Source organism: Emydura macquarii, unplaced genomic scaffold (assembly GCF_026122565.2).
Source record: "Emydura macquarii macquarii isolate MOO-44397 ecotype Brisbane River unplaced genomic scaffold, CSIRO-AGI_Emac_v2 contig_1551, whole genome shotgun sequence".
Lineage (NCBI taxonomy): Eukaryota > Metazoa > Chordata > Testudines > Chelidae > Emydura > Emydura macquarii.
Genome location: NW_027131688.1, coordinates 23,304,652 through 23,332,356, shown reverse-complemented (window position 1 = coordinate 23,332,356; position 27,705 = coordinate 23,304,652). Strand labels below are relative to the sequence as shown.

At 43.4% G+C, this 27,705-nt stretch overlaps 1 protein-coding gene across 1 annotated transcript in view; it reads left to right on the top strand.

The window, feature by feature from the left end:
- The first annotated feature begins 293 nt into the window (after window positions 1-293).
- The window catches only part of EVL (Enah/Vasp-like), a 198,936-nt gene continuing 171,524 nt past the window's right edge, over window positions 294-27,705 (top strand). The window contains exon 1 of the mRNA XM_067555057.1: window positions 294-793. Within this exon, the coding sequence (XP_067411158.1) occupies window positions 789-793 (5 nt within the window). The 5' untranslated portion in view covers window positions 294-788. The remainder of the gene's footprint in view (window positions 794-27,705) is intronic.

The window sequence follows — 27,705 nt, the reverse complement described above, 5'->3', positions numbered from 1 at the left end:
TTATCTGTGCGCGTTATGTGCGTGTTTGTGTATCTGGGTGTGTGCTCTTATCTGCATGTGTGCGCGCTCCGTACGCGTTATCTGTATGCGTGTGTGTGCATATCTGTGTGTGTGCTCTGTGCACATTATCTGCGTGTGTGTTTGTGCATCTGTGTGTGCTCTATGCGCGTTATGTGCGTGTGTGTGTGTACCTGTGTGTGTGCTCTGCTATCTGCATGTGTGTGTATGTGCTCCGTGCGCGTTATCTGCGTGTGTGTGTGTGTGCATGTGCCCTGCGTGCAGGGGGTGGCTGGTGCACGCGCTGGGCAGCCCGGCTCGGCTGCCGTGGGAAGTGCCGCGCTCCCAGCGGCGGCGGCAGGCTGGCGGAAGTGTTTGTCGGCAGCAGTGGGCAGCAGAGCTGCGCTGGCTTTGTGTGTTTGTTTCCTCTCTCCCACACGCGCCCGGGCAGCGGGGAAGATGGCAGGGCCCCGGGAACAGCTGTCAGCCGCCGAGGACCCTCTCCGCAGCTAGCGCCATGGACACAGGAGGATGCGATTGCCGGGGCCGCGGGGTGAGAGCAGGAGCCCAGCGCGGCGAGTGAGCCCCGGAGCAGCAGGGAGCCGCAGCCCCGCTTCTTGCAGCAGATGCGGCAGCCCCCGCGCGTCCCTGGCTTTCACCGCAGTCGGGGGGGTCCCGCGTTGATCACCCCCGCCCGGCGGCAGCTCGCCGAGCCAGACACACAGACAAACCTCCCCGGGGACGGACGGACGGACGGCCGGCCAGAGCGAGTCCCCTGAGCGGCAGGGAAGATGAGGTGAGCGCGGCCGGGGCTCGCCTGGGGGAGGCGACGGGCCCCCCCCCCCGCTCCGAGCGGGACCCAGCGGCCGCAGCAGGCTCCCTGGGGGCGGCTGATCGCCATGGCAGGACGCGGAGCGCCCCCTCCGGCCTCCGACCCTCCCACCCCGGCGCACTAGGGCCACCCACGGGCGCCCCGGGGCCCTGCTCGGGCAGCTCCCCCCAGCTCCGTTGCCGGGCGTGGTGTGTCCCCCAGGGGCTGCGTCTGTCCCCGGCCCCCGCTCATCGCTGCGCCGCCCGGCTGCTCGTCTCCCACCTGGCGGGGGGAGGGGGAGCGCGTCTCCCGCGGGGGCTGGGCTGGGCGAGCCGGGCTGCGAGCTTCCTCCCCCCCCCCGGGCACGCACCTGGCTCGCTGCGGGGCGGGGGCCGAGCTCCGGCAGGCAGGGCCCCGGGAGAAGGCTCCGGGGCCGGGGGCAGACGTGCTGCCGCCTCCGGCCGGAGCCGCGGGGCTCATTCATTTGCCTGTCTGTGATTTAGGGGCGGCGCAGCCTGCCTGGTTTGCAGGAACTTGGATCTTTGTGCTGGGCCAAGGCAAGAGTGATGGGAGGGGGCGGGGGCCTGGATCCCCCCCCCGGGGGTAGCACAGCTGCTCTCACTCACAGCACCGCCTTGCTCGGTGGTGTGCAGGGGGAGGGGACCCGCTCAGCGTCGTGGTCGTGTCGTTCCCCCCCGCCCCCCCCCCGGTTTGTGGGTGGATTTCCAGTGGGCGACTTTTTTTTTTTTTTTTTTTGCTGTGGGTCTGGGTCTGCCTGCCCTTGGGGGGGGGCAGGGTTGCCTGCCGGAGGGAGGAGGTTAAGCAGCGCTGCGCCTTAGCCCTTCGCCGGAGGGAGGGATGATACTAGTGGGTGGTGACATCTTTGGCACGTTTGACTGTCGTTACCCTAAATCCGTATGACAGATTATGTCAGTGGCTATAAAAGGCTGCAGGCGGGTTTGAAAATAGTGCAGCAGCAGAGCGGGGAATCTCCAGGCTGGTGGCGTTAGGGTAGCACACTCCAGCTACTGCCCCGTCTCATCCTCCCACGCCCTTTGGGCTACAGGCCAGCATGTGAGATTGTAAAAGGGCTTCAGGGGCGCAGAAAAGGTGCACCCTGGCAAGTTTCCAGTGTAAATCCTTCCTGATCATCCAAAGACCACCTTCCAGCAGTTGGAGCTGGCCTGGTTGCTGTAAGTTTTTCAAAGGTGGTTTGGATATCAGGAGCAGAGAATATTGATTTCATATAAATCAGAGCAGAACTGGAAGGAAGAGGTCATCTATTTCTAGACCGTAATTCCCTCCCCCACAACCAGTGCAGGAGTTCAGTCTCCTACTTGAAATGTCTCAAAGCAACGTGGCTTCCAATGTTTCCCTGTCTTCCTGCTGTCTAATTCTGCTACTTCATCATCTCCTTTATTTAGTAAAGCACATAGGCACTCCTCAGGATTGGGAATCACATTCACAGACAAATTGTCTTCTATTCTCCATCGTTGGTGGCAAGACTTTAGTTTTGTACTGCTCATAAGAAATACAGTAGAATTGTAAAAACTTTGTCTTTCCCCGTAGGCACCTATCCGCAGCTTCAAATAGTCTGTCTTTAAAACTATTTTTTTCTTTGGAGCACAAATTTGTTTTGCTTTCTTAAGTGGATAATTTGATTTTGTATTTTTAAAAGTGTCCATTGTTGACTCTTTTGCATACAATCATACTTTAATACATATGGAGATTAGCCCAGTATAAATACTGAATACATTAAATCAGATAGATAGAACTTGCCAGTAAATGTATATATAGCTAGCTTTATTCTTCCCTCCTCATAAGGGAAGAAAACCCACTTAAAATGTGTTTACGCGTAAAATTTTCCTCTAATAAATATAGGTTGTATTACTCCAAGTGATCCTGACAGACTTTGCAATCATATAATAAAAAATCTTCTTAAAGCATTTTTCTATATGTGTGTTTTTATTTATAGTGCTTTTCAGTGGTGAATAGATCACAGTACCTTTCTTTGCACTGAAATGAAATGTTTCTGTTTTAAGTAAAAATTTGACTGTATATTTTAATTTTTCCTTTGTGTCCTCAGTTTTGTGTCTCACTCCAGAGATGAGGTAGAACGACAATATATGAATAGTGAGCATGCCATATATTATGTCTGACCTGTTTTAACTTGTTTGCTCACTACCTGAGAAAAGTGCTTTGAGATCCTTCAACGGTAGATGCTATATAAGTGCAAACTATTATTATTAGTCATTCTGTATTTAAACATGCAGAAATATCACCTCACATTCTACAGTGAATATTGCTAGTTATTTAACAGCACATTTTATTTATTTTTGCAAGCATCCTGCAGTTCTATCATTTTACAGAAATACATCTATAAATAGTAGTATAACCAAACACAATCTTGTCATGTTCTGGCAATCTTCGTATAGTTTTCTGCCTATTTGTTAATCTTCAATATGGCTTATCAAACACCTTCTTGTGTTTGAGAGGCATCCACAGCAGAAATTCACAGAGCCAGCCATAGCATTTTGGAGTGGATCTGTGAAACAGTTTTCACCTTTGCCCTCTCAAGTAGCTAACTTATGTCCTCCTTGATCATGCCACTGTACCCATGGCTACACGCTAAACACCAGTTGAGAGGGCTAGCCCTCAACCTAAGTGATGGTTTTGTCTAAAAATGGGTACTGAGAAGTTGCATCTCCTTTTTAACAGTGAGGGTGATTAGCCATTGGAACAAACTACTGAGGGACGTGCTAGACTCTGTCTCTTGAAGTCTTCAGATCAAGACTGGATACCTTTCTAGAAGACACACTTCATTCAAACACAAGTTAATAGGTTCAATACGGGGGTAACTGGGTGAAAACTATGGCCTATATTGGACAGGAGGTCAGACTAGATGATCTAATGGTCTCATCTGGCCTTAAAATCTATGAATCTCCCCATACTTCTGTTGCAGAAGTGGTGCCAGCTTGTGCTGAGTCAGTGCGTGGTTGCCAATTTAAAAAAAAAAATCCCCGAAAGATGCCATTTCAAAATTGAAAAACCACGACAAAAACCAACATATAAAACAAACAACTCATCCTGCAGTGATGACTCTTGTCCACAGGGCCATTCATGTGGCCTGGTCACCCCCTTGTCATGATGGAGGGGCGGCTGGGCCAAATTTAAGTGAGTGGTTTTGTGACCTGGTGACTGAAGTCCTCCCACCTCTGGCAGGGGCAGGATCCAACCCTTCCCTTCCCACAGGGCGTTCCATGCACCAGGGGCAGAACCTGAGCCTCCCCCAGATAAAATGGATAAAACAAAGTAACACAAAATTCATAAATATAAAACAAAAAGTTACAAAAAAAAATTCACGGGGCTCTATCATCCCTAATTTGAAGGGATGAAACCAGCCCAGTGCCCTGGGACAAACAGAACCAAATATGCATACAGTAACCATGTGTAGTAGTAACAGAGAGAGAGTGCATCATGAGCTTTTTAATCAAATAATTTTGATTTAAGACTTACGTGAGCGAAGCCTTGACATTTGTTGCAGTAAACTCAGCATTTCAATGACCTGATTGCCCTCTCCATTTCTACACATTTAGCAGTTCCTGGGATAATGCAATATCTGGCAGCATATATGGTTGCCAGCACTTTTTGTTTGATGTAAAGAGAACTGAGGCTGTATGTATGCAACTTGGTTTTAATGTTTGCTTTATTTATTTGTGGTAAATTCCTTTCTTTTTGCCCACATAACAATTCGGATTTATAATCACACAAAAGGAGAGTCTGCTGTTTTTTGTATATCATCTCAGTTTTTAACATAGGAATTGCCTTACTTGATCAGACCAGCAGATCCATCTAGTCTAGTATCTTGTCTCTGTCAGTGGCTAGGACCATGTGCTTCAGAGGAAGGAGCAAGAAACCCCAAAGAGGGTAATCATGTAACAACATGTCTATAGCGGAAGTTTCGTCTAACTCTATCAGTTAGTAATTGACTCATGCTCAGTTGAAGCGTGAGGTTTGTATTTGTAGCCTTTCCAAACTTTGCTTTAATCCTGTCTACTGGAACTGTGTTGTTCTCATTGTCTATTTAAACGTCCCTTCATTTTTTGAGTCCTGCTAAGGTCTTTGCTTTCCTGATATCTTGTGATAAATGAGTTCCACAGGCTAATTACGAGGGGGGGGTGGTGGTGGTGGTGGTGGTACGTGGTAGTATTTTCTTTTATTATTTTTAGATTTGCTGTCTTTCAGTGTAATAGAATGTTGTCTTATTAAGAGTAAGGAAGAACAAAAAAGTCTGTTATGCCTTTTGTGTAGTATTTCCTCTTTCATCTCTTCTCTAAACTAAATATTTCCAGTCTTTTCAATCTCTCTTCACATGGAGTCCGTCCCCCCTTACTGCTAATTATCTATATCACTTGTTCCTGAAATCCTATTTCTGTTATATCCTTTTTTGAGATAGCATGTCCAGAATTGAACCTGTACTGATCTATATTATGGCATTATCATATTTTAATTCCGGTCCTTATGCACTGTAATGTTTTGTTTTCTTTTTTGACTGCTGCTGCTTACTGTGCAGTGGTTTTAGTAAACTGCCCATGGCTTTTTCTGAGTTGTTAGTTAATGTAGAATGTGTATCGATGGCTAAAATTATTCCTTCCATTGTTCATTGCTTTGCATTTATTAATATTGAATTTCATCTGCCCTCATGTTACCTGTTGACCTGGCTTTATTAGGTCCCTCTGGAGTTCCTCGCTCTTTTCTCTAGTTCTGACTAAATAATGTTATGTCAGTTTGCAGAATTCGCCACTTCCCTGTTCATAACCTTTTCCAGCTCATGAATGAACACGTTAAACAACACAGGCCCTGGCACGGAACGTTGGCACACCTCACAGTTAATACTGTGCCACAATGAAAGTTGACTATTTTCTCCTTTTCTGTGGTTTTCTGCCTCTTGGTTTCTGTTCCAAGACAGTAAAGAACCTCTCTCCCTTTGTGATGTTTAATTTTCCTTAATAGTCTCTTGTGGGCGACCTTGACAAAGGGGAGGTAAATTTTATCAACCCATTCTCCATTATTCATTATTTAGTTGACATGCTCAAAGGATTCTAGTAGGCTAGAGAGACATGGTTCTCCTTTGCAGAGCTGCTGTGCTGGTTAGTCCATGTCACATCATGAGCACTAAGGTGGTTTATAATTCTATTTTTAGTTATTGCTTCCTTGCTAGTGAAATAGGGCTCACAGGTTTTGTCATTTCTAGAATGAGTCCCTGGTGATCCAGCAGGCTCACTGATTATCTTGCAGGTTTCCTGCTTGATATACTCAAAGGATTTCTTGTTGTTTATCATTATATCTTTGACTATTGATTCCTCAAATCATACCTTGGCTTTCCTAATTACCTTCTTACACCTTGCCCACCATAGTTGATGTTCCTTTCTATTCACTTCACTCGGGTTAGAGTTCCATTTTTGAAAGGATACGTTTTTGGCTCAAATAACCTCTTGAACCTTGCCATTTAGCTAGTTTGCCATTTCTTGCCTTCTTGCTTGCTGCTCTCAGTATTCGTTCTTTGAGCTGGCTTTTCTTTGAACCTCCTTTTCTTTGTCTTAGGTTTGAAGTATTGAGGGAATTTATTAGGCGCCTTCCAAAGTGAATTCTCCTTACTGTTGAGCCCACAAATTAAATTAATTGACTCAAGTATGGATTTCTTGTATCTGAGGAGATCCCAAGAATGACCCCATGTTTCCTTCCTAAATCTGGATCTGAAGCTAAATATTCAGCCTCCGATCTGCTGTTTTATTTCCTTTGATCAGAGCTTTAGCAAGTCTAGGCTGTACCTCAGTTCCATTGGTGTAGATCCGATTTCCATGGTCTCCACTCATTTATGCTTTGGCTTTATTCCCGTAGAAGTATTTTGAGTTTTAAAAGATGTCCTGCATTTTCTTGGCAATCACTTCAGAGCTGCTGGTGATCCATAAATCTTTTCTCTTATTCCACCCCAATCCTTGGGTTTCGGGGTACTGAGGTGAGGCTGAAGTAACTGCCATAATTTCTTTGCCTGGCCTGACACATAGGTCAGTTGGCTAAATAAATATTTCTTGTTCCTTACTCATACCCCGAGGCAGATTTCATCAGCAATAATCTTCTCAAGACTTCCATTTCATCTGCTCTTCTGATCTAATGTGTAATAATGAGGGTGAAGGGGAGCGCCACAAAGATATGTCCAAGCTATTCATTGACAAAGCTCCCCTCCTCCACTCCCCTGCTGAAGTTTTGGAGAGTTGCATACTAATAAAAGCACAGTTCTCATAGTCACTATCTGAGGCAGAGGCATAACCTCTTGATCTGAGTTGGGCAGTGTAAAATTGCAAACATTTTAAATTTTTTGGGGGGACGACAGTTTTGCCACCACAGAATTTTGCTTTTCCATCAGACTTGTCTCAATGGAGTGTTCACATCAGAATGTGCAGACATTCAGATTTCTACAGCTTGAGTCTCAAAAATCGATCTGGACTCTCATGAAATTCAAAATTATGGAAACAGAAGTTTTTCCAAAGAGAGATTGAGGCAAGCCGTCACTCAAAATAACCCTGCAAATGCCCTGCCAGCAAAATGACCCCACAAGCAAAAAAATGTTTACAATTCAGTGTTTCACTACAGCTGATCATTTTGTGAAATTGTAACAAATTGCAAAGCCTTCAAATTTCATTGTGAATATTTCATACAACCCTGATCTGAGGGGAGGCCTGAGTTCTGTTCTCAGTGCTGACACTGACTGTATGTCTTCACTACAGAGTTAACTTTGGCAGATGCTTGGGTGTTTTTATACCCCACTCCCAGGGCTGGCCCTAGACCAAATGACACCCAGGCAAGGAGCATCTTTGGTGCGTCCCCCTCCATTTGTTAAATTTTTGAATACCTTATTTTTTATTGCATTTGTAGTCCATTTCACGACATTGATGCATGATTTGCATTCCTGAAACATTTTATTTCAAACATTCTATTTTCCCTTTTGTCACTAACAACAAAAACAGCACCCTGAGCATGGTGCCCCCCAAATCCGGCACCCCAGGCGGTCGCCTGGGTTGTGTGCCCCTAAATCCAGTTCTGCCCACTCCTGTTCACACACGCAGCCCTCTCACCTAAGTGTAGTGGTGCTTTATCCCAGAGCTAGCTGGCTTAGCTGAGAGTATGGGTTAGAGTGTGAACGTTGCTTTCAAGTAGGCCACCCACTATGCCAGAAGTCCCCAAACTGTGGGGCGTGCCCCCTTGGGGGGTAGGTGTAGGAACATTGTGGGTGTGGGTAGAAACTCTGGGTGCGGCCCCCCCCTGCACAGCCCCTGGCCCAACTGCGGCCCTGGCTCCCCAGCTTTGGCTGCCGTAGCCACTTGGTTCCTGGCCCCTCCACTGCAGCCCCTGGCCCGGCCATGGCCCCAGCTCAGTGCCCAGCTGTGGCACTGGCCTTGGTCCATGGCACCTGACCCCCAGCTCTGGCTGCCACAGCGCCCGGACATGGTCCCTGGTCTCTGCTCCCCCCCTTCCCCTCATTGCAACCGCTGCTCTGGCCATGGTCTTGGCCTAGGTCTCTGGCACCTGGCCCAGCTGCGGGCGTCTGGCCACTGTGGCCAGCCCTGGCCCCCACCCTGCTTCCAGCCTTGACCTCTGCTCCCAGCCTCAGCCCCTGTCCTGCCCTGTCCTGCTCCCAGCCCCAGCTGAGGGTATGTGGACAGGGGTAAAGAGGGGTGTGATGTAACAAGATTGGGGACCACCGCGCTATGCAGTGAGGATGCAAGCTAAATCACTTGAATGTTGATAGACTTCCACCAGTGCCTTCCCACAGTTTCCCCTGTATGACCAGGACATCCTGAGGGTATGTCTATACTGACGGCCGCAAAGTCGCCGCCATCAGGTCGATCTTTCTGGATCGATTGAGCCGTCAGTGTAGACCCGCTCAATCGATCAGGAAGTTGACGCTGGTAATCCCCCCCCTCAAGTGGCGTAGCGCTGTGTTCCCGTCGGCGCAGTGCAGTGAAGACAGCGCGCAGAAGGGAAGCACAGCAGTCAATGGGAGTTACACAAGCTACTCCGCGTAGCTTGCGTAACTTCCGTCGATTGCCGCCGAATTTCCAGGTAAGTGTAGACCAATGCACTCAGTAATAGTGCTGCTCAGCTTACTTCAGCACCAAGAACCATGGGATACAACCCGGAAGTCCTAGCAGCACACATGGAGGAGTGCAGCACCGGTGAGGACACCATAACTTAGGTCTGGCTTTCTGTTGTGGCTGTTCACACCCCGGCGAAGCTAACCCAGGCATTCAGACCTGGGTGTTGATCACTTGAGTTAACTCTATAGTGAAGACATATCCTGACTCACTCTGTAGTCTGCAGCAATTTAATCATTTAACCTCTTTGGCTCCATTTTCATGTTTGTGGAACATGAGGAGATGTACTGGTTAGGTCCCAGTGCAGCAAAGGATTTAAGCAGGTAGCAGAGCTGCAGTGTTTGTGAAGTACTTTGAGGAAGAAAAGTTCTTTTATGCAAGTGCTAAGTATTATAATATGTACTCTCTGTACTCCATGCGCCTCTGCATATCCTTCCCTCTCCCATGTGCTCTTTTCTCCCCTTCTCATCAGTGTCTCTATTCCTTTCTTTCCCTCCCTCTCCTGCATCTGTTAACTACCCCACCGCTGTCCCAATAAGAAATAACCAGATAACAGAGGATGACATAGAACTAAGGGTACTCTACACTTGAGCTGGGAGGTGTGGTTCCCAGCTTGAGTAGATGTACTCATGCTAGCTCTGGTTAAGCAAGTGCACTGAAAATAGTAGGGTAAGCCAGGCAGCGGCTCAGGCTAGCCCCCCCGAATACGTACCAACTGGGACCCCCTGGGTACGTACTCAGGTGGCCAGGCCAAACTGCCACCCAGGCTACCCTGGTTACCTTGTTATTTTAGCACGATAATAAGAGCAGAACTAACACAGGTATATCTCTGTGAGCTGGGAATCACATCTCCCAGCTCAAGTGTAGATTACCCTAAGAAGACATGGGCCCGTGGTTGCCTTAAATATCTTTAATGGCATGCTCTCCCCTTTTCCCTCAGCCTTTGTCATTTTTTTAATTGTTGGGCAATAACAGTGCTCCTTTTGTGTTCACGTGTGTATAGCAACTAGGACAATTGGGTCCCGATCCTGACGGGATGTTTGGGAGCTGCTACAATATACAGTATAAACAAACAAAAGTACAAATACAGTATTCTGATACAGAAATAAGTGTTTTGTTTTTGTTCAGTCATTTTTTGTTAATATCTGTTTCAGGTAAGTAGGAACTTTAGCACTGACTAAAACTATCTAATAATGTAATGGGGTAATTTTAGTAACCTACGGTGACTTCACTGTATTATGACTTAGTGTAGAAAGTTGCAATTTGTTTATATGCTAATCTCTATCTTGATTGATGGCTTCTTGTAGGTTGATTCAGTGAACTCCTGCTCTCAGCAAACATTTTCTTAAGAAACGAAAGTTGATGGGCCACTAAACAAACTCTGCTTTCCTTCCTCATTCAACTAATCTCATTGAAGCACCTGTAACCCATTCAAGTACGGAATGCAAACAGGATTTGGCCTTTCACAAATGCACGGATAGGTAGATATTTACTTTTTATTTAGAGTTTCAGACAGCAGTCTGGGTACAGAGTCACTTTCTTTTTGCCGTGCTTGTTGCAGTTGCATTTTCCTCGAAATAAGAACTGTTTGTGCTTGAACAAATGGATTGAAAAGTTGTGTAGCTTCATTGTAGCTTCTCGTAAGTACAGTATTTCAGGATCATTAGCTGAAATGCTGTTTTGTAGGTGGTTACAGAAATAGTGACTCACAACAAATAGCCCTAAACCTCTCTTAGTAAGCTTGTATTGCAGTAAGTATTTTCCCTTTTTCTCCTCTTGCAATGGAACGAAAGCAAACTTTTAAACCAGGGCACTGGCTATTTTCGGACTACTGGATTTTGCATTTAGGCTAAAGGCTGAGGAAAGCAAGGTACAAAATTCATCTGTTCTTAGTCACACCTGTTGTGAGCAGATGATTATCAAACATGCCAAACTTCCTTTGCTTCCCAGATGCAACCCTTTCATATGGAGGAAACATCTTAAGGCAAGTGTTTAAAACAATTCTTTTAATTAAAAAATAAATATAAGGAAATTCTGTCATCCAGAGAGTTTGGAGAGCAGAGATGCGTGCAGGTGCCTGTGATGGAGTGGAGATTAGTGTGTCTTATATAGATTAAGTACCAAGCTGTGCCCTGGGATACGTGTATAAAACTCCCATTAAAGTCAAAAGGGATTAAGCATATGTACTGGATCCAAGAGCAATATGTACTCAACCAAATGAGAGTGAAAAGGCTTTCTGGAGTCTGAATTGTTTGCTATGGACTCTAGCAGCATCTGTCGACCTGACCGAGTGCTGTGATGTAAAATATTAACACGTACAAATCCGGCAAAAGTACCTATGAGGGGCGGTAAACAGAGATGCCGTGGTAATATATAAGCCACCAAATCAGTAGCAGCCAAGCCAAACCGTAGCTTTCTCTTTTTTCAGGATGTTGCCAGATATGGGCTCTGGTGAAGTCTGGAGCCTGCAACTCCTGACCGTTCTCGCTGATCTTCACTGCTCCAACAAAGTCTAAGATTGGAGGCAGCAATGAGGCTGGCGGGTGCCAGGCATTAAGACCTTGATCCTACAAACACTTACACACATGCTTAAGTTTACTATTGTGAGAAGTTTCACTGAAGTCAATGAGTTAAGCGCATGCTTAAGTGTTTGAAGGATTGGTGCCTAGTACAGGAGATGAAAATACTGTCCTGGTCTTAATGTACCTGGATTAAAAAACAAAACAGACACAAATATTTTCCACTCTGAATGTACGCAGGTGTGGGAAATCCTGTAGTCTAAAGGAAAGAATATCTGGGCTGCCAGTGCTGCAGGGAGGATGGACCAGCTTAATGGGGGACCCTATCTGCTGCTGACGGGACACCACATGCTGGGCTTTTGCTTCTCCGCCCCACATTCCCTTATCCCCTTCTCTTCCCCATCTCCTCCCTTTTCTCCCCCACTCCGACATCCCCCTCCCCATTCCCCAGCCTAGCCCTTTCTCTTCCCCCTGCCCTATCCCATCCTCCTTCCTCTCTCCTGCCTCTTTCCCCCACCTCACCCCTTCTCCCCCATCCCATATCCTGGTCAGAGCTTTTCTGAATCATTGATGATACAAAAGAATACAGATAAAGGACCATTTTCTGACCTTACACTTTATGAAATCCCATTGACTTCAGGGTATAAGTCAGGGCAAACCTTGACCCATTGTTTCTGAATTTAGTGGAGTGACACCGCAGTAATTTCATAGAATGCTTTTAAATAGATTGGGTTCCTGCCTCATTCTTGTTGGAAGTTTAAACTTTTTGCTTTTGATTTAATTAAAAGTTCAGATCCAAACTTCACACTCACCCAATGGAAATAAGATTTGCTGTTTTTTTGTCCTGGGTTGATAAACAAAAACCACTGTCAGAGTTGTATAACCAAATATAACTGCAAGTCTTTTCTGGAGACCAAAAAAAAAAATCCAACAGCCCACTGGTTTGAAATTACATAGTGTGGAAGCTTGAGAGCATTACAGGAACAGTACATGGGGAAGTTTCAGAACTAGATATTGAACTGGAAAAGATGGAAATAAGTTCACAAAGGGAATAAATGCATATTCTGACATGCCTCAAACTATGAAGCACATATTTTGAGAAGTCTGCAATATAAATACTATTTTTTCATTTTAGCATCATGCAGTTAGTCAATAGCTCAAAGTCTAATCTATATTGAATACTAGTTGTGTTACTGGTGGACTTTAACACTGCTTCCATTCTGGAAGGATGGAACATGAAAAGAGTTGTTCTTAGTGCTTAGGGCTCAAGGCATACATTTGCAAAAGGAGCTAGTGATTTTTGGGTAATAACAATTTTTAGATGCCCACTTGAGACACTACCAGGTCACAGATTATTTTGAATAGATAAAGTCCTTTGTAACAATTATTGGAAAGCCACAGATCATGGCTCCACTCCCAGTCAACGTATTCTGTTGACATTTGGTCAGGTGATGGAAACCTTTCTGCCACTGCTTGTATGGGCATCAGTGAGAAAAGTCAGGCATTGTAGATCCTGTATACAAATATCTCCCAGATGTATTGTAGAAACACTCTAGGAATAAGGTCAAAATATAGCACTATGTGGTTAATGAATATTTACTGAGTTATTAATTCAATTCAGAGATCAAATTGATTAACCAATATGAAGGACATCAGATTATCTTGTGTAGACGTATACAAGACTTCCAAGCTCAGGTGCTAAAACAATGCCTTGTTTCTTTTAAATTAATGTACACTCGCCATATCTGCCTGGGTATCTTGTCCTTGATATTAGTCTATTCTTTCATTCTCCGTCATTTGTTGGCCAAAGTCTGTGGCTGAAGATCCAATTAAGGCCTGATCCTGCAAGCAGAACTCCCATTCACTGCTCTGGTCATTCATCACATGGTGGTGGTATGGAAAGAGCCCAGTTCTGCGAATTCAAAGTGCAAGGATCCTGCATTGACTATATAAGAAAATGAGAGCAGAGGATTCCCTGAAACTAGACATATCATTAGCTACTAGAGGTCATAGTCCAAACGTGATTCTCTTGGAAGCATGGCCTACACCTCCTTGTGTGTGAGATAGGGTTGGAGTGTTGGGTCAAATTTGAATTCTCTGAGGCCAGAGCGAAGAAATGTTTTGGATCTGAATTGCAGTTCAACTCCACAGCTGGCACCTGCATAGGAAGGAAATTAGAGATTCATGCCTGAAACATGATGTCGTGCATTTGTCTTGTGTCCATATTTTTGCATTCAAGACATAATCTTATGAAAATGCGTACCACAGAACAACATGTAAAGTAAAGTACATTAGGAGGACCCGTGTCTGAACTCTCACCACTGAGAATTGGAAGTGATTCCAGGAAAGTCAGTAGGGTATATGCAGTGAAAATTAAACTAGAGACTGAATAAATATGAAAAGTGACTTTCACACTTACCATATGTAGGAAGTCAAGCCTTATGATTACTTTTTTTTTTTCTCCTATAAAAAACCTGGACAATTACAGTGCTTTTCTTACATTGTAGGATTTTTCAAATATTGATTAGTAATCTGCTATTTTAAAAAATGAGTCCTATCAAATGCTCACCCTTTTCTAGGATTTTTTTTCAGTACATGTCATTATAATGCCCCATTAAAATCAGGTAGGATATTGCAAAAGTGGAAGAACTGAGAAATGAAGATTTGTAATTGACAAGTCTCTCATTCTCACTTCAGTAGACTCAAAATGAGGTTTAACAAAGCTGAAAAGAAAGAAAAATTGCGTATGCAGGGAATGGGCTGAGCCCCTAATCTGAACTCCACAGAGCACAAAGACTCTGAGTTAGTGTCCAAACCCTACCCTTGCTTAAGGAATGAATTCTTTTGTATCTCAAAACCACTAACAACAAACTTGACTATTCCTGGGGGTTTCTCCAGGATTTCTTTTGTCCTAATTTCCTGTAACCCAGTGGTGTCAAACATCGGTCCTGCATTTAACTCACCTGGGTAATACAGATTCTATAGAATCCAAGCTTTCATTTGGGGAAAAAAACCGAAAACCTAGTAGTGTAGTAATGTCTTCCTGAGTGTGCAGGAAGCCTGAAACAATGGCAGTGTATTGTAGCTAATTGCTGTCCTAGGCCCATAGATAACAACATCTAAGACAGTAGGGACTCCGGATACTAGACCAGTTCCAGACAACCCCAAACCTACATCTACAGAGGTAATTATGATTGAAAATTGGAGAAGGTTCAGAGAAGAACTGCGAGAATGATTCAAGGTCTGGAAAACATGACTTATAATGAGAGACTTAAGGAGCTCAATCTGTTTATTTTAACAGAGGGCTGCATTTAGAGGAATAAACTATACCAACATAAGCTCTTATATTGATGCATGCTAGAGATCCACACTAAGGAGTTGTGCCACTTTAACGATGTCTAACAGATATAATTATAATAAGTTTATAAGTAAGATATATGTGTCTGTGTCTAACAGATATAATTAAAATAGTGTAAACCAAGCCAAGAGAAGATTCAGAGATGACTTGATGGTCCATAAGTACCTGTACAAGAAGATGATGTCTGAAACTGAAGGGCTTTTCTATCTAACAATAAGAAGTATAACCAGATCTAGTGGTTTGAAGTTGAAGCTAGATAAATTCAAATGGAAATAAAGTGCAATATTTAACTATGAGGATAGTTAATGATTTACCAAGGGAAGTGGTGGATTCTCTGTCACTTGTAATCTTTAAAGCAAGACTGGATAGCTTTCTAAAAGATACAGTAGAACCTCAAAGATACGAACACCTCAGGAATGGAGGTTGTTCGTAACTCTGAAATGTTCGTAACTCTGAACAAAACATTATGGTACAGTACCCAGCAGTCAGTGTCTTCCAGCTGAGGCTGGGAGAGATCTCTGCAGAGATGGCACCTAGCAGCACTGCCCAATTTGCAAGCAATTCCCTGCCCTATTCCTATTTGTTTGCCTTCTCGCCAGGCTCCAGAGGCAGCACGTGGCAGGGGGTTGGTGCCAGCTCACTGCCAGCGCCCTTCCCTCCTCTGCCCCTTGCACTCCCAGAAGTGCTGGCAGGGTCCAGGAGTGCAGCCATGGGCAAAGCTTGGGCCGCATCAGTGCACAGACTGGGGCCCTTTAAAACTCCTCCAGAATGCAGCTTCTCCACTCCAGCTCCAGGCCAGATTTTGGCTGCAACAGCAGCAGCACAGTAGCTCCCTATGGCAGCTTCTTTCTTGGGCTCCAAACTGACCCTCTTGAAAACAGGTTCCCCCTCCCAGTGGAGTAGGGTGGCGAGGGGACAGGGAACCAGCACCCTTGGCTTACAGGAAACAGCACAGAACCCAGGCTGCTTCTGTTCTGCATGCCTAAGATGCAATACAGGGACAGTATAGTATAGATATTCGCTTTTTTTTTTTTTTTGTCCCCTTCCTCCGCTGCCTGATTGCTTACTTCCGGTTTCATATGGTGTTCAGTTGACCAGTCAGTTCGTAACTCTGGTGTTCCTATCTTTGAGGTCCTACTGTATGAACTAGTTCAGACACAAGTTATGGACTTGATGCAGGAGTTACTGGGTGAAATTCTATAGTCTTTGTTGTGCAGGGAGTCAGACCAAGTAGATGAACATAATGATTCCTTCTGGTCTTAAAATCAGTCCATTAATTAGTAATCCTAATTAACTCAATTTAATGTACTTAATGAATTAATGTAGTTTATTTACTCTTAGATGTGATTTTCATGCATTACTCATGACCTGATTCTGTATTGTATTGCATTCCTTTGATATATAATCCCTAGCCATGGAATATAAGTACATATACCTTCTGAGTAGCCACCAGCAGCACTGTTTTAGTCCATTCCACACAATACCATAGGCTCCCTTATCTAGTTTTCATGTTGCTTTTCCTACTTTTTCCTGTTTAACTTCCTTTTATCCTCTATGATGAACTGGTGATTTGGCCTTATGTATATTACATGCATGAGAATAGTAGATAAAGATAAACGAATCTGAAAATGGCAGTGATTTTTTTCCCCAAGAGTGGTTACGTATAGTTATTGAACATGGATAATTTTAAAACATAAAAACTAATCAAATAGCACCAAGAAGATGTAGTGCAGTTTATTTTCCCCTTTAGGAGTTTATTGATACTAAAGAAAAGTGCTATTTTTAAAAAAATTATATTTATACATTTTTTAATTGGAACATGCAAAAGTGAGAAATTACAGCAAATTTTCTTAATATTTAATAACATATTTTAATAGAAAACGTGAAAAGGAGAGAATTAGGACCATATTAATTTTTATCCAAAAGTATAATTTGAAAAACTCCTTCTGTACAATAGTGGTCATGTAAATTGTACATATAATTAAGTTAAGGCCTTTACAAATATGGAGAAAATTAGAGAAATATTGGCCCTGACCCTGCAAATATTTATGCACATACATAATTTTAAATGAATATTCTAGTTGGCACTACTTACCTGAGTAAAATTGCATATGTGCCTAAGCTTTTGCAGGCTCAGGGTCATAGACAAGGAGCTTGATTTTGATCTCACTCTGGTGTAATTCAGGAGTAAATGAATGGAATCAGTGATGCTTCACCTTTGTAAAATCAGAGGTGAGACATTTGTTAATATCAAACTACTGTACTTGTCTTTGAAGTGGAGATATCATAGGTTCTGTGTGACACAGAGATTGAGCATAGAGTATGTGTTAGTTCTGTTATCCAGAAATCAGTTCTGTACTTTTGCATATGAGAGACTTCTCAGCAGCATCTTAAAGATAGGTTTAAATTGTATTTATAAATTATCAAAATGACACAACTGTCACGGTGTTGTTATTAGAGATGGGTGAGCCAGTGTTGAATAAATAAAGAACTTACCCGAAACTTAGCTCAAAATTTAACATGCATCAAAACTCCGATATTAAAGTGATGGGACTGGTAAGCACCTAGGGAGAAGATTTTCAAAGGGATTTAGGAGCACGTAGAGCAATAGGAAATGGTTCTCGTTTGGTTTCCTGGTTTCAGCTGGGACAGGAAAAACTGCTAAAATACTGCACAAAAGGCTCGTCTCATCAGCTAGGAGGTTCCAGAAATCTTATAGGACTTCCAGCCCAATTTGATTTGAAACCAGTCTTGTGAGCTCTGCCCATCTCACCCCTCTTGTAATATCACCAAACCAGACATTTATAAACAATATGATTCTTCATGAGGCGACTGCGATTAGTAAGACTAATTGACTAAAAGATGTGCAGTTTAAAGTCACTGCCTTATATGGAGAGTTGTTCCAAACTTGGCTGTCACCAGAGAATATTTTGGCTCTGGGACAATTTACTTTACATGGCTCTTCAGTAAAGAATCTCCAGTGTTTGGATAGTGATGGTTAACAAGTGATGGGACTGTTTTATAAGATTATTTTCTGATTCATCTTTTTGTATGAAGAAGAGAGTATGGAATGTAATAAATAGGTCAAAAATAGACACAAAGTTTGTTTGGTGAGAAATTATATGTATAAATATGACTTTTAAAAGTGGCCAGTTTCAAATGCTAATGCTGTTTTGGAATTCACAGGCAGACTTTTTAGCACTTGGAGTTCTGTAGGTCTGTTGCTCATTATTTGGTTTTTGAGTGCTTCTAGGTTTGTAGCTAGTGGGATTCTGTAGATGTCACTCTAGCAATGTGTATCGTCAGATTCTCTGTCCCCATCCTGATTCCCTCCATCACAAACCTATGTGTTAGCCCTAACACCGCTATCATCCACACAGAAAAACTTCTGGTTTGGAGGTACTTTAAGCCTGAAAGTATGAATTACAACCTGGGCTCTCCTTCACCAGCCCACTTTGTGGTGAGCATGCAGGTTAAATCACTCAAGTGCTGACAGTCCATCAAGGCCTTCCCGCAGCGCCCCCCAAAGGACAGACAAGTTCTCCCGCAAATGACTGGGCAGGAATCCTGGAGTGCCTCAGCACAAAGATTTATGGGATGTGCCCCCAGACACACATGGGTGTGTGCAGAAACAGTGAAGACTCAGTAACTTGCATAAGGCTGTGCTGTGAGAATGCTCACACTTGGTCCATGCTAACCCAGGTGCTCAGACCCAGGTGCTGATCACACAGTTCAACTGCGCAGGGAAGATCTAGCAAGCTGGAGAGAGTGTGACTGGAATGGAAGGGTTGAAATGGAGAGTAGTGTGGTGAGCATGAGTGAGGAGGACGATGGCATTAGCAGCAGCATTTTGGAGTGAGTTGAGTAGGGGCAGTTGAGACACAGTGAGGTCTGAGAGGAGAAAATTATGCTTATAAAATGAAAAGTGGCATATAAGAGATTTAGCAGTAGTAGCAGTGAGGATCGGGTTGGATTGTGAAGATGCTGAAGAAAATTAAGCAACAGGACTTAATGAGAAACAGGATATAGGGGAGAAGGGAAGAGAAGCATGGAAAGTTACACTGAGGTTAGAGACATAGAAGAGTGGAGTAGTCAATGGAGACAAAGGCGGGAAATGCATAGATGTATGAGAAAGATGCATTCACTTTGGAGAGACTGAGTTTAAGGTGGCGGCTAGAGATGTCAGAGAAGCAGCTGTTGAGGTGAGGCTGGATAAATGGGAGACATTAGGTTAGAAAAGTGGATTTGGGACTCTTATGTAGAGATGGCAGCTGAAAATGTAGAATGACCTGGGTCAGAGAGAGAAATGTGTGCATAGCTTTGCAATCAGTGGGAGGTCTCGGATGAATAAAGGGAGCCGGATTGGCTGGGGTTCAAGAGTCATACTCCACTAGGCCCCACAGTAGTTTTAACCACAGTTTAAAGGTTACTTGGCCAAATTTTTCCAGGTGTAATTCCACTGGTTTCAGCGGACTGAAACCAAGCATGGATTTGACTCAGTGTGTTCATGGGCGGGGTCTTGGGAGGTTACTTCTGGAAAAACACGTATATATGGAGACACTGAAATCGTTCTGAAGTATGGCATCAAGGACTAGTCTTGCTTACCTCACTCACGCCAGCACGCGCTACTGAAGTCTGTTTGCAAGGGCAAGGAGAGTAGGATTTGGCCCCCAAAGAGTTAATGCCTAATTCCTGAAATACAGTTTGGTCACCAAGTAACAGAAGTCCAGGTTCTGTGCTGTACCTGTCAGGAGGTACAACAGAGGAGCCAGAGCCCAGGGATGGGGGTTAGGGAGAGGAGAAAGAGGTCTCTGAGCTTTCCAAATTGCAGCACACTCTAAGGGCTAAGGCAATAAGACCAAGCAGCTGTGCCACAGCCCAGACTAGTCTGAGTGCAGAGCTCCCTGGCCGCTTCCTCTCCCATCCCCACCATTCCCCCGTGCTGGATGGTGTCCAAGACAAAGGGGTCTGTGCTGCCCCATACATGGAGGAATTCTCCAGTGCAGTGGTTCTCAACCCTTAGCCTCTTGCAGCCCAATCAACACACAGCTGCGGCTCATGTGACATCCTCAGGGCCATACAGATAGTATATGTGTTGTGTGGATACCGCTTATATAACACATAGAGAGATGCATGTGTGGCCCCTGATGGTAAATAGGTTGAGAGCCACTGGCTCATTGCACCCTCTCTATGCTGCTCCAGGCTGGATAGAATCTATCCCATTGTATTATGCCAACAGGGAGACCCAGTTTTGGAACGAACTTGAGGTGTTCCACACAGGTTACGTAGGAAGTCTTGGTTTAAGTGATGGAGATGACATGGTCAGCCTAATGTGGAAAGCATTAGCTGTACTGAGACTAAGTCATGGTGCTATATGGAAACGGAATCCACAGCCCCTCACTCAGATGTGAAAGTGCTACCAATAGTGCCATGCATTGACAATCCCAATAGTAAAACCTAGGTAGATAAGCTTTTGCTGGTGTGTGAGAATGGTAGCCTGTGGTTGAGAAGTGACATCACTGCAATTATAGTTACCTGTCTCCACTGGCAGTAGTCCGTCATTGCGTATGATTGACCGTCCTTTCTATGGCTACTAAAGCAATTTATGTTTGTCATTGGTCTAACAATAGACCCAGGGTCAGGTAATAGATAAAATAAATGAATAACGGAAAAACAACATGGGCAAGTGGAAGCCAGGGAAAATGGTTACATGCTGGAATGTTAAGGTAACCTTTTGAGAGGCAGCATGAATTTCTCAGTCTGTTCAGATTGGTGACATCTTATTCACATTCAAAAATGTTTACAACCTCTTTACATTTATGATAAAATTAAGAGTAAAAATGTATCCATGATGATGATGATAAGTCGATATCATTTATTTATTTATGTGTGTGTTTCAAGAGGTTGACTGAGACTACTTGACCTTGAAGGGTAAGGCTGTGTAGAGAATGGGGAAGCAAAATGTTCTTTGCTTTTGATTGTAATAACATTTTCATCATCTCATGACACCTCCTCTTCCCCCCCCATCCTTCCGATTGTATTTTTTGGTGCCCTGGGGGTCATGATCCATTGGTTGAGCAACACTGGACTACAGTAGTTAGCACGAGGATCGGAGTCAGCAAGTCCTGAGCCCTGGCTCTAATTTGTTGCATTGCTTTGGCGGTGTTGTGTCATCTCTCTGACTTGGTTTCTCCATTTGTTAAAAACATGTACTAACATCTGCCTCCCATGGACATTATATGAGTTAAATTAACTAATGTTGATACAGTGCTTTGGATGTGGAAAACAAGCTGCAAAATGGAAAAAAATTGGCTTGTGCCATTTTTGTTGCTTGATGATATGTGAAGGCAACCTGTTGTTTCTCTGCTTGTTTAATATATTAGAAAATCAGCTCTTGTCTTTGTTGACTACAGACCTACTGACACTTGACATCACAAAAGACTGAAAGCTGAGCATTTTGGAGGGCAAAGGATTTTTAGTGTTGCTGTCTAAACTTTTGTGTGTGTGTGTGTGCTTAACATGCATTTATCTCCAAGGCTTAATGTGCAGCTGTGAAACAGGATGTCTTTGTTAAGGTTTCAACACCTCTCTTAACTAAAGTGTGCGAATTGAAGGTAGTACATAGGAGAGTGCCACCTTTCCTTTCAAAGAAGTCTTTCAGCAACATCAGAGCAGACTTGGCAATTCTGCTATGCATACGGTTAAAAAACAATGAATAAAGAAGGGAAACAAACACAATTTAAAAAGAAATCCTTTGCAGGTCACTCAGTAGTTGCACATCAGTTTTATTTGTCATGTGACTTCAGGGGCTGCTGCCAGATCTTCTTGTTACCTGACTCTGAAAGCAGAGGCCCTTGCTGAAGCTCTGCAAAAAAGTTTGTAGCGCTGGAAAAACCCCACAGCCATTTCCTCTGGTGACCTCTTTCAGAGCATGTGCTCCTGATCCACGTATATTCAGGAAAACAAGTTCCTGAGCTACCTCTGGTATCTTAAAATACAATCATGGCCATCAATAGCCCAGAAGGTTTTACAGGAGAGAAGGATGAAGTCTCAAAGTTGTATCCTAATGACACTGAAATTCCTCCTCCTCTTCCTCAGCTTTAGAGTGCTCTTTGCACATGAACACTGTGGCAGGTACAAAATTCTAAGAGCCAGATTTTGACTAGTCTTTGTGTGGGTGTATATGTAGACGTGGGGGTAGGTACAAAGTCTCCCCCCACATCCTTGTGTCCTCATGCCACTTGGTTACTCAGTTACTGTTTTCTCCATGTGCATCAAGGGATACAGGTCATCACAAAGAGGAGAGGCTAGGGTTAGGACCCTGACCCAGGCCCTTCCCCCATCCAGGAATCTCAGAAACAGCTAGGTATTCTGGGGGAACAGGCTGCACCATGTCTCATAGACTCAGACTTTAAGGTCAGAAGGGTCCATCATGATCATCTTGTCTGACATCCTGCCCATTGCAGGCCAAAGAACCTCACCCACCCACTCCTGTAATAGATCCCTAACCTCTGGCTGAGTTACTGAGGTCCTCAAATCATGGTTTAAAGACTTCAAGTTTCAGAGAATCCACCATTTACACTAGCTTAAACCTGCAAGTGACCCGTGCCTCATGCTGCAGAGGAAGCTTGAAAGCTCCCCAGGGTCTCTTCCAATTCTTTCCCGATCCCAAATATGGCAGTCAGTGAGATCCACCAGCCAGACACTAGTTGCAGATTGGCTATATGCCATTGTAAGCAGGCTCATCATACCATCCCCTCCATACACTTATCAAGCCCAGTCTTGAAGCCCATTCAATTTTTTGTCCCCACTGCTCCCCTTGGAAGGCTGTTCCAGAACTTCACTCCTCTGATGGTTAGAAACCTTCACCTAATTTCAAGCCTAAACTTGTTGGTGGCCAGTTTATATCAATTTGTTCTTGTGTCCACATTGGTGCTTAACTTAAATAACTCCTCTCCCTCTGATGTGTTTATAGAGAGCAATCATATCTCCCTTCAGACTTCTTTTGGTTAGTCTAAACAAGACAAGCTCTCATAAGGCAGGTTTTCCATTCCTCGGATCGTCCTAGTAGCTCTTCTCTGCACCTGTTCCCGTTTGAATTCATCTTTCTTGAACATGGGAGACCAGAACTGCACACAGTATTCCAGATGAGGTCTCACCTGTGCCATGTATAATGGTACTAACACTGCTCTGTCTCTATTGCAAATACCTCAGCTGATGCATCCTAGGACTACATTAGTCTTTTTCACGACCACGTCACATTGGTGGCTCATAGTCCTCCTGTGGTCAATCAGTACACCCAGATCCTTCTCCTCCTCTGTCATTTCCAACGGATAGAACAGCATATAGTCTCTTCCTGCTCACTGGAGAACTCTGGAAGATATAGTGTCTATAGGGGTGGTGCATCTGCATAATGCAGGCCAAAGCCTAAAGAGCAAGATGTGCCCTAAACTTTCAGATATCCTTTAATGGAGGCATATTTCTAATGGCATGAAACCACTGATTTTACTTGCCTTCCAACAAAGTTATCTGACACATACACTGTGGTCAGAGACACTTATCTGTTAGGAGGACTAACAGAAATTAAAACGTCCATAAACTTTCCCCCCTAAATATTTTTATAATCTAAATGAGTGAAGACTGGTCTGAAATCTCCAGGACGTTTGGTTTTGTTGTTGATGTTGCTGTTGATTTCTAATAAAATAACTCCACAGTGTATTCCTGCTAGGCAATGGCTCTGACACCTTTTGTGTCAGTTATCAAGCAAAAAATAATTTTATTTTTGTCGTGAATGTACAGATCCCTGAAAGTGAGGGTGTAGACACCTTAACTCAAGCACTGGGTCTATTATTAGTTTGTTAGGACATCATGTGGAAGGGTAAAAACACCCCAAAACCCACGTGTTGTGATTCCAGACTATTTGAAAGGAAAAATAGTATCAAACTTTATATTGGAAAGTTATGTACCACTAACTCTTTAGGATGGATGATTGCTATGGAGAGAGTGAGTGAAATTCACCCTCTTTCACAGAGCCAGTCCAAAGCATATGCCCCACACCAGTTCCATTTAGGGCCTCAAAGTTAATTGGCATATAAGCCTTGTGGTAGAGAAACTTCATGTAACAGATCAGATTGCTTGATCATTTACACCTGTGCAATCTCACTGACAGAAATGGGATTGCAGTGGTGTAAATTAAAATTAGGCCCTCCGAAGACATTATTTTGTAGTCAAAAAGTTAGATTTTAAAGTCTTAATTATTCTCTACCATGTCATTAGGAAGTTCAGTACAAAATGTTAAGAAGATTTGTTCTTCCTATGTTTATTCAGGTAGATGGAAAGGAATACATGGTAATATTTTCACAGGGTAAGAATAACCCATGCCTGGAAAACACGCTTGTTAATGACACTGAAATTTAATGGACATTAATAAGCTCAGCTGTGTGTGGGAAGTTGCTTAGTTCATGCTGGCTGCCACTTTTGTCTGCAAACATCCCACCATGTAATCAAATGTTTTAGAAGATCCTCTGGGCCATTTGGTTACTTGAAAACTACTGCAGAAATCCAGAGTATTTTTGGTGGCATACGAATATCCTTCATCTGACAGCACTCAAATATATATCTAATGTTTACTCACCTTCACAAGGCATGTTTTCAACATATGAAAGCCAAAAGGTCCAGTGAAACTGGGTGGCTACTGAGGGGATTTATTCATATATTGTTTTAGTTTGTGCTGAATATTCATTTGGTGGTGATTTATTGCAATGTTAAATCCTCCCTCTCTAATCCTCCCCTCCAAAAAAAATCTGGCTTACCTAATTATGGCCAGTTTGAGGGCTGTTTCCATGGCAGATTGACATTTGTGGTTCATTTTATTTACTTATACAGTGCCATCCCTGTCTGCTGTTTAGTTATGAAATAGGTTATTAGGATACTAATCAGAAGAGGTGTAACGATGACAGGATGTTATGGGTGTTTTCTTGTGAATATTGATGTGGCATAATTCTTAATAGCTAGGGCAATTTTTATGCTGTATGAGTCAAATTAAACTTCGCTGCATTAAAAAAAGCTGTCGTTTTCCATTTTTTGTCTAGAAATAAATAACACATAACTGCCTTTGATTTCAAATTCATGCAAGCCTGTACATTTTCTTGGTATGGATTTTATATTACATTAAGTAATTTTTATACGCAAGCAGAAATCCCAGTCAGGGATATTTTTGAAGGGTTTGGTCGTATATTGTTGTGTTTCAAACAACATGTCTGAAAACTGTGAATCTCGTTAGTTTTTGGTTAGGCAATAATATGAATGCATTGGTTTCCTCATTACTTTGACATTTAGAGCAAATGCTTTGTGTCTCTTACTGTTTGCATGTCTTGTCTATTTAAACTGTCGACTCTTTGGGGTAAGAACCATGTCTTGCTATATATTTATACAGCATCCAGCACAGTGGAGCTCCAAAACCCGACTGGGTTCTTTGAGCACGACCACAGTGTAGGTGATAAAGAATGGAATTGTTTTGTAGTCAACTTTCCGTTTTAATTCATTGTTTAGTTAGAAGTGAATCAGTTCTGTGTTATTGACGAATCTGATATTACTTAACCCCAGTGATTAGAAAGAGATTGGGAATTGTGCTCTCTCTACCTGGTCCCCACATCCTCACTGACGTATTAAAGCAGAGCAAATGGTTGTGTTGAAAGTATTTCCATTTCAGTTCTGTGAGGAGTCACTGCTATGTGCTCAAAAGCACCTTTGATCCTGTACAGAGCATCTAGTAAAGAAAATGGTGTGCTGTCCAAGCTGCAGGACTGGCCTTAGAGGAACACAGGCTTGGGACTGATTTCAGGACATCCATTCCTGTGGTCATTCCCAGGCACTGGTTGGATTGCAGGGAGTGAAGCAGCTGATGTTCATACAAAATCAGGGAGGGGGGGAATGCAGGTTTTTGTTGCACAAATGTCCCTGCTCTGGCATATCTTTTTTAAAGTATCATGAATGGGCAGTCACAGAAGTGCCTGCATGGGATAAGTGAGTTGGAGGAAGGGGAAACATGCTCATTAATGCATTACTGCTACACTAGCTTCTTCACAAACCAATTGTATTTACATTTAACGTTAACAGTACTAAAGTATGTGAGGAAGAATGAGAGAAGAGAAGAATGAAGGGGGATTTGATAGCAGTCTTTAACTACCTGAAAGGGGGTTCCAGGGAGGACGGAGCTAGGCTGTTTTCAGTGCTGGCAGATGGCAGAACAAGGAGCAATGGTCTCGCAGTGGGGAAGGTCTAGGTTGGATATTAGGAAAACATTTTTCACTAGGAGGGTGGTGAAGCAGTGGAATGGGTTACCTAGGGAGGTGGTGAAATCTCTATCCTTAGAGGTTTTCAAGGTGCAGCTTGACAAAACCCTGGATGGGATGGTTTAGTTGGGGTTCGTCCTGCTTTGAGCAGGGGATTGGACTTAGATGACCTCTTGAGGTCCCTTCCAACCTTCTGTGTTGCCAAACATACTAATGCAACCCCAGTGAGGTTGTGCAGGTGGTGGAATTGGATCCTATATGTTTGTAACCTTTTGCCATCAGAGTATTTTCCCCCCAAACAGATCCAGGTTTCTTTTGCCAGAATAACCTCCATGCTGGTCAAGATAAAAACCACAGAATGAAGGAAGTGAGGAATTTCTCAGTCAAGACAGTTATTGAAATGAACAAGAATAGTTTTCTTGTCTCATCACACCATACCACTATCTCATGACAAAAACATGTAACAAGTACCATAGCTGAAAATGGAACATGTGATTCATTTTTTCCCCTCCTTCACTGGCTGGAGGTTTGTTGATTGCCATGCTATTGAGTCAGTACTGTCCTCAGATACCGTAAATGCCATTGTTCAATGGACTCTACGGCTATTGTAATTGTTTCAGGAATTCTCCCAATACTAGAATAATCTAAAGTAACTCTTCCCTCCTGCACTTCAATAAACACTTTCAAATCTGATTTTGCTAAGCCGATAAAGACTGTTGAACTCAAAGAAAATTCTACTGAAAGGAGATCTTTAAGCAGTATCCTTGGCTGCTGTCTGTGATCTCCACCCCACCACTGTGCAGAAAAGATAGCGCTAATAAAATATATCAGTACTGCTCAATGTCTTTATTTTTATTCTTCATTTCCACTCTGTTTTAGCTTCCTCTCCAATTGAAAATAATGCTGGATCATTCCATCGAGTTCCTTTTTCAAAGTGGTCTAAATCCACTTCATCAGAATTCACTGTCCAATGACAGATGGAAACATACTGAACTTCTTTCCCCTTGCTGAGATAAACAAGCACTTTATTCAGATGTTTCAATCATGTGTGATCAGATGGTACCAATGAGCATCCTTCTGGATAAGGCAGCCCTGGAAACTTGAGTCGACAGTTAGTAGTGAACAGGCAGAGATAGTGAAATAGAGCTCTGTGTAGAAGGTCAACACAAGGCCTACATATAATTTGAGTCCCACTTAAGCACTGAGGGTGAATTTTACCCACAGCCTCTGGCAACATGCATCATCCCTGTTCTGGATTGTCATATTTCAAAGCCCCTTCAGTCATTTGCTCCTTTGCTAAGATTTCCAACAGTGATGACTGTTTTTGTCACGTGGACACCTGTCTAGAAGAAACTGGACTGAAACCAACAGCTCATTTTATATAAGCCACTGAACTGCTGTCAAATGATAATAAATTATAGTAACTAGCACTGCTCTAACATGGGTCAGATTGGAAGGTGGAAAGCGAAAGGCTCAGTTTCCCATTACTTTCACGTCTTGTCACTGTCATACACATGTTCTAATTTACATGTTTCTGTTTCATGACAGAATACCAATTTTTGGTACAACG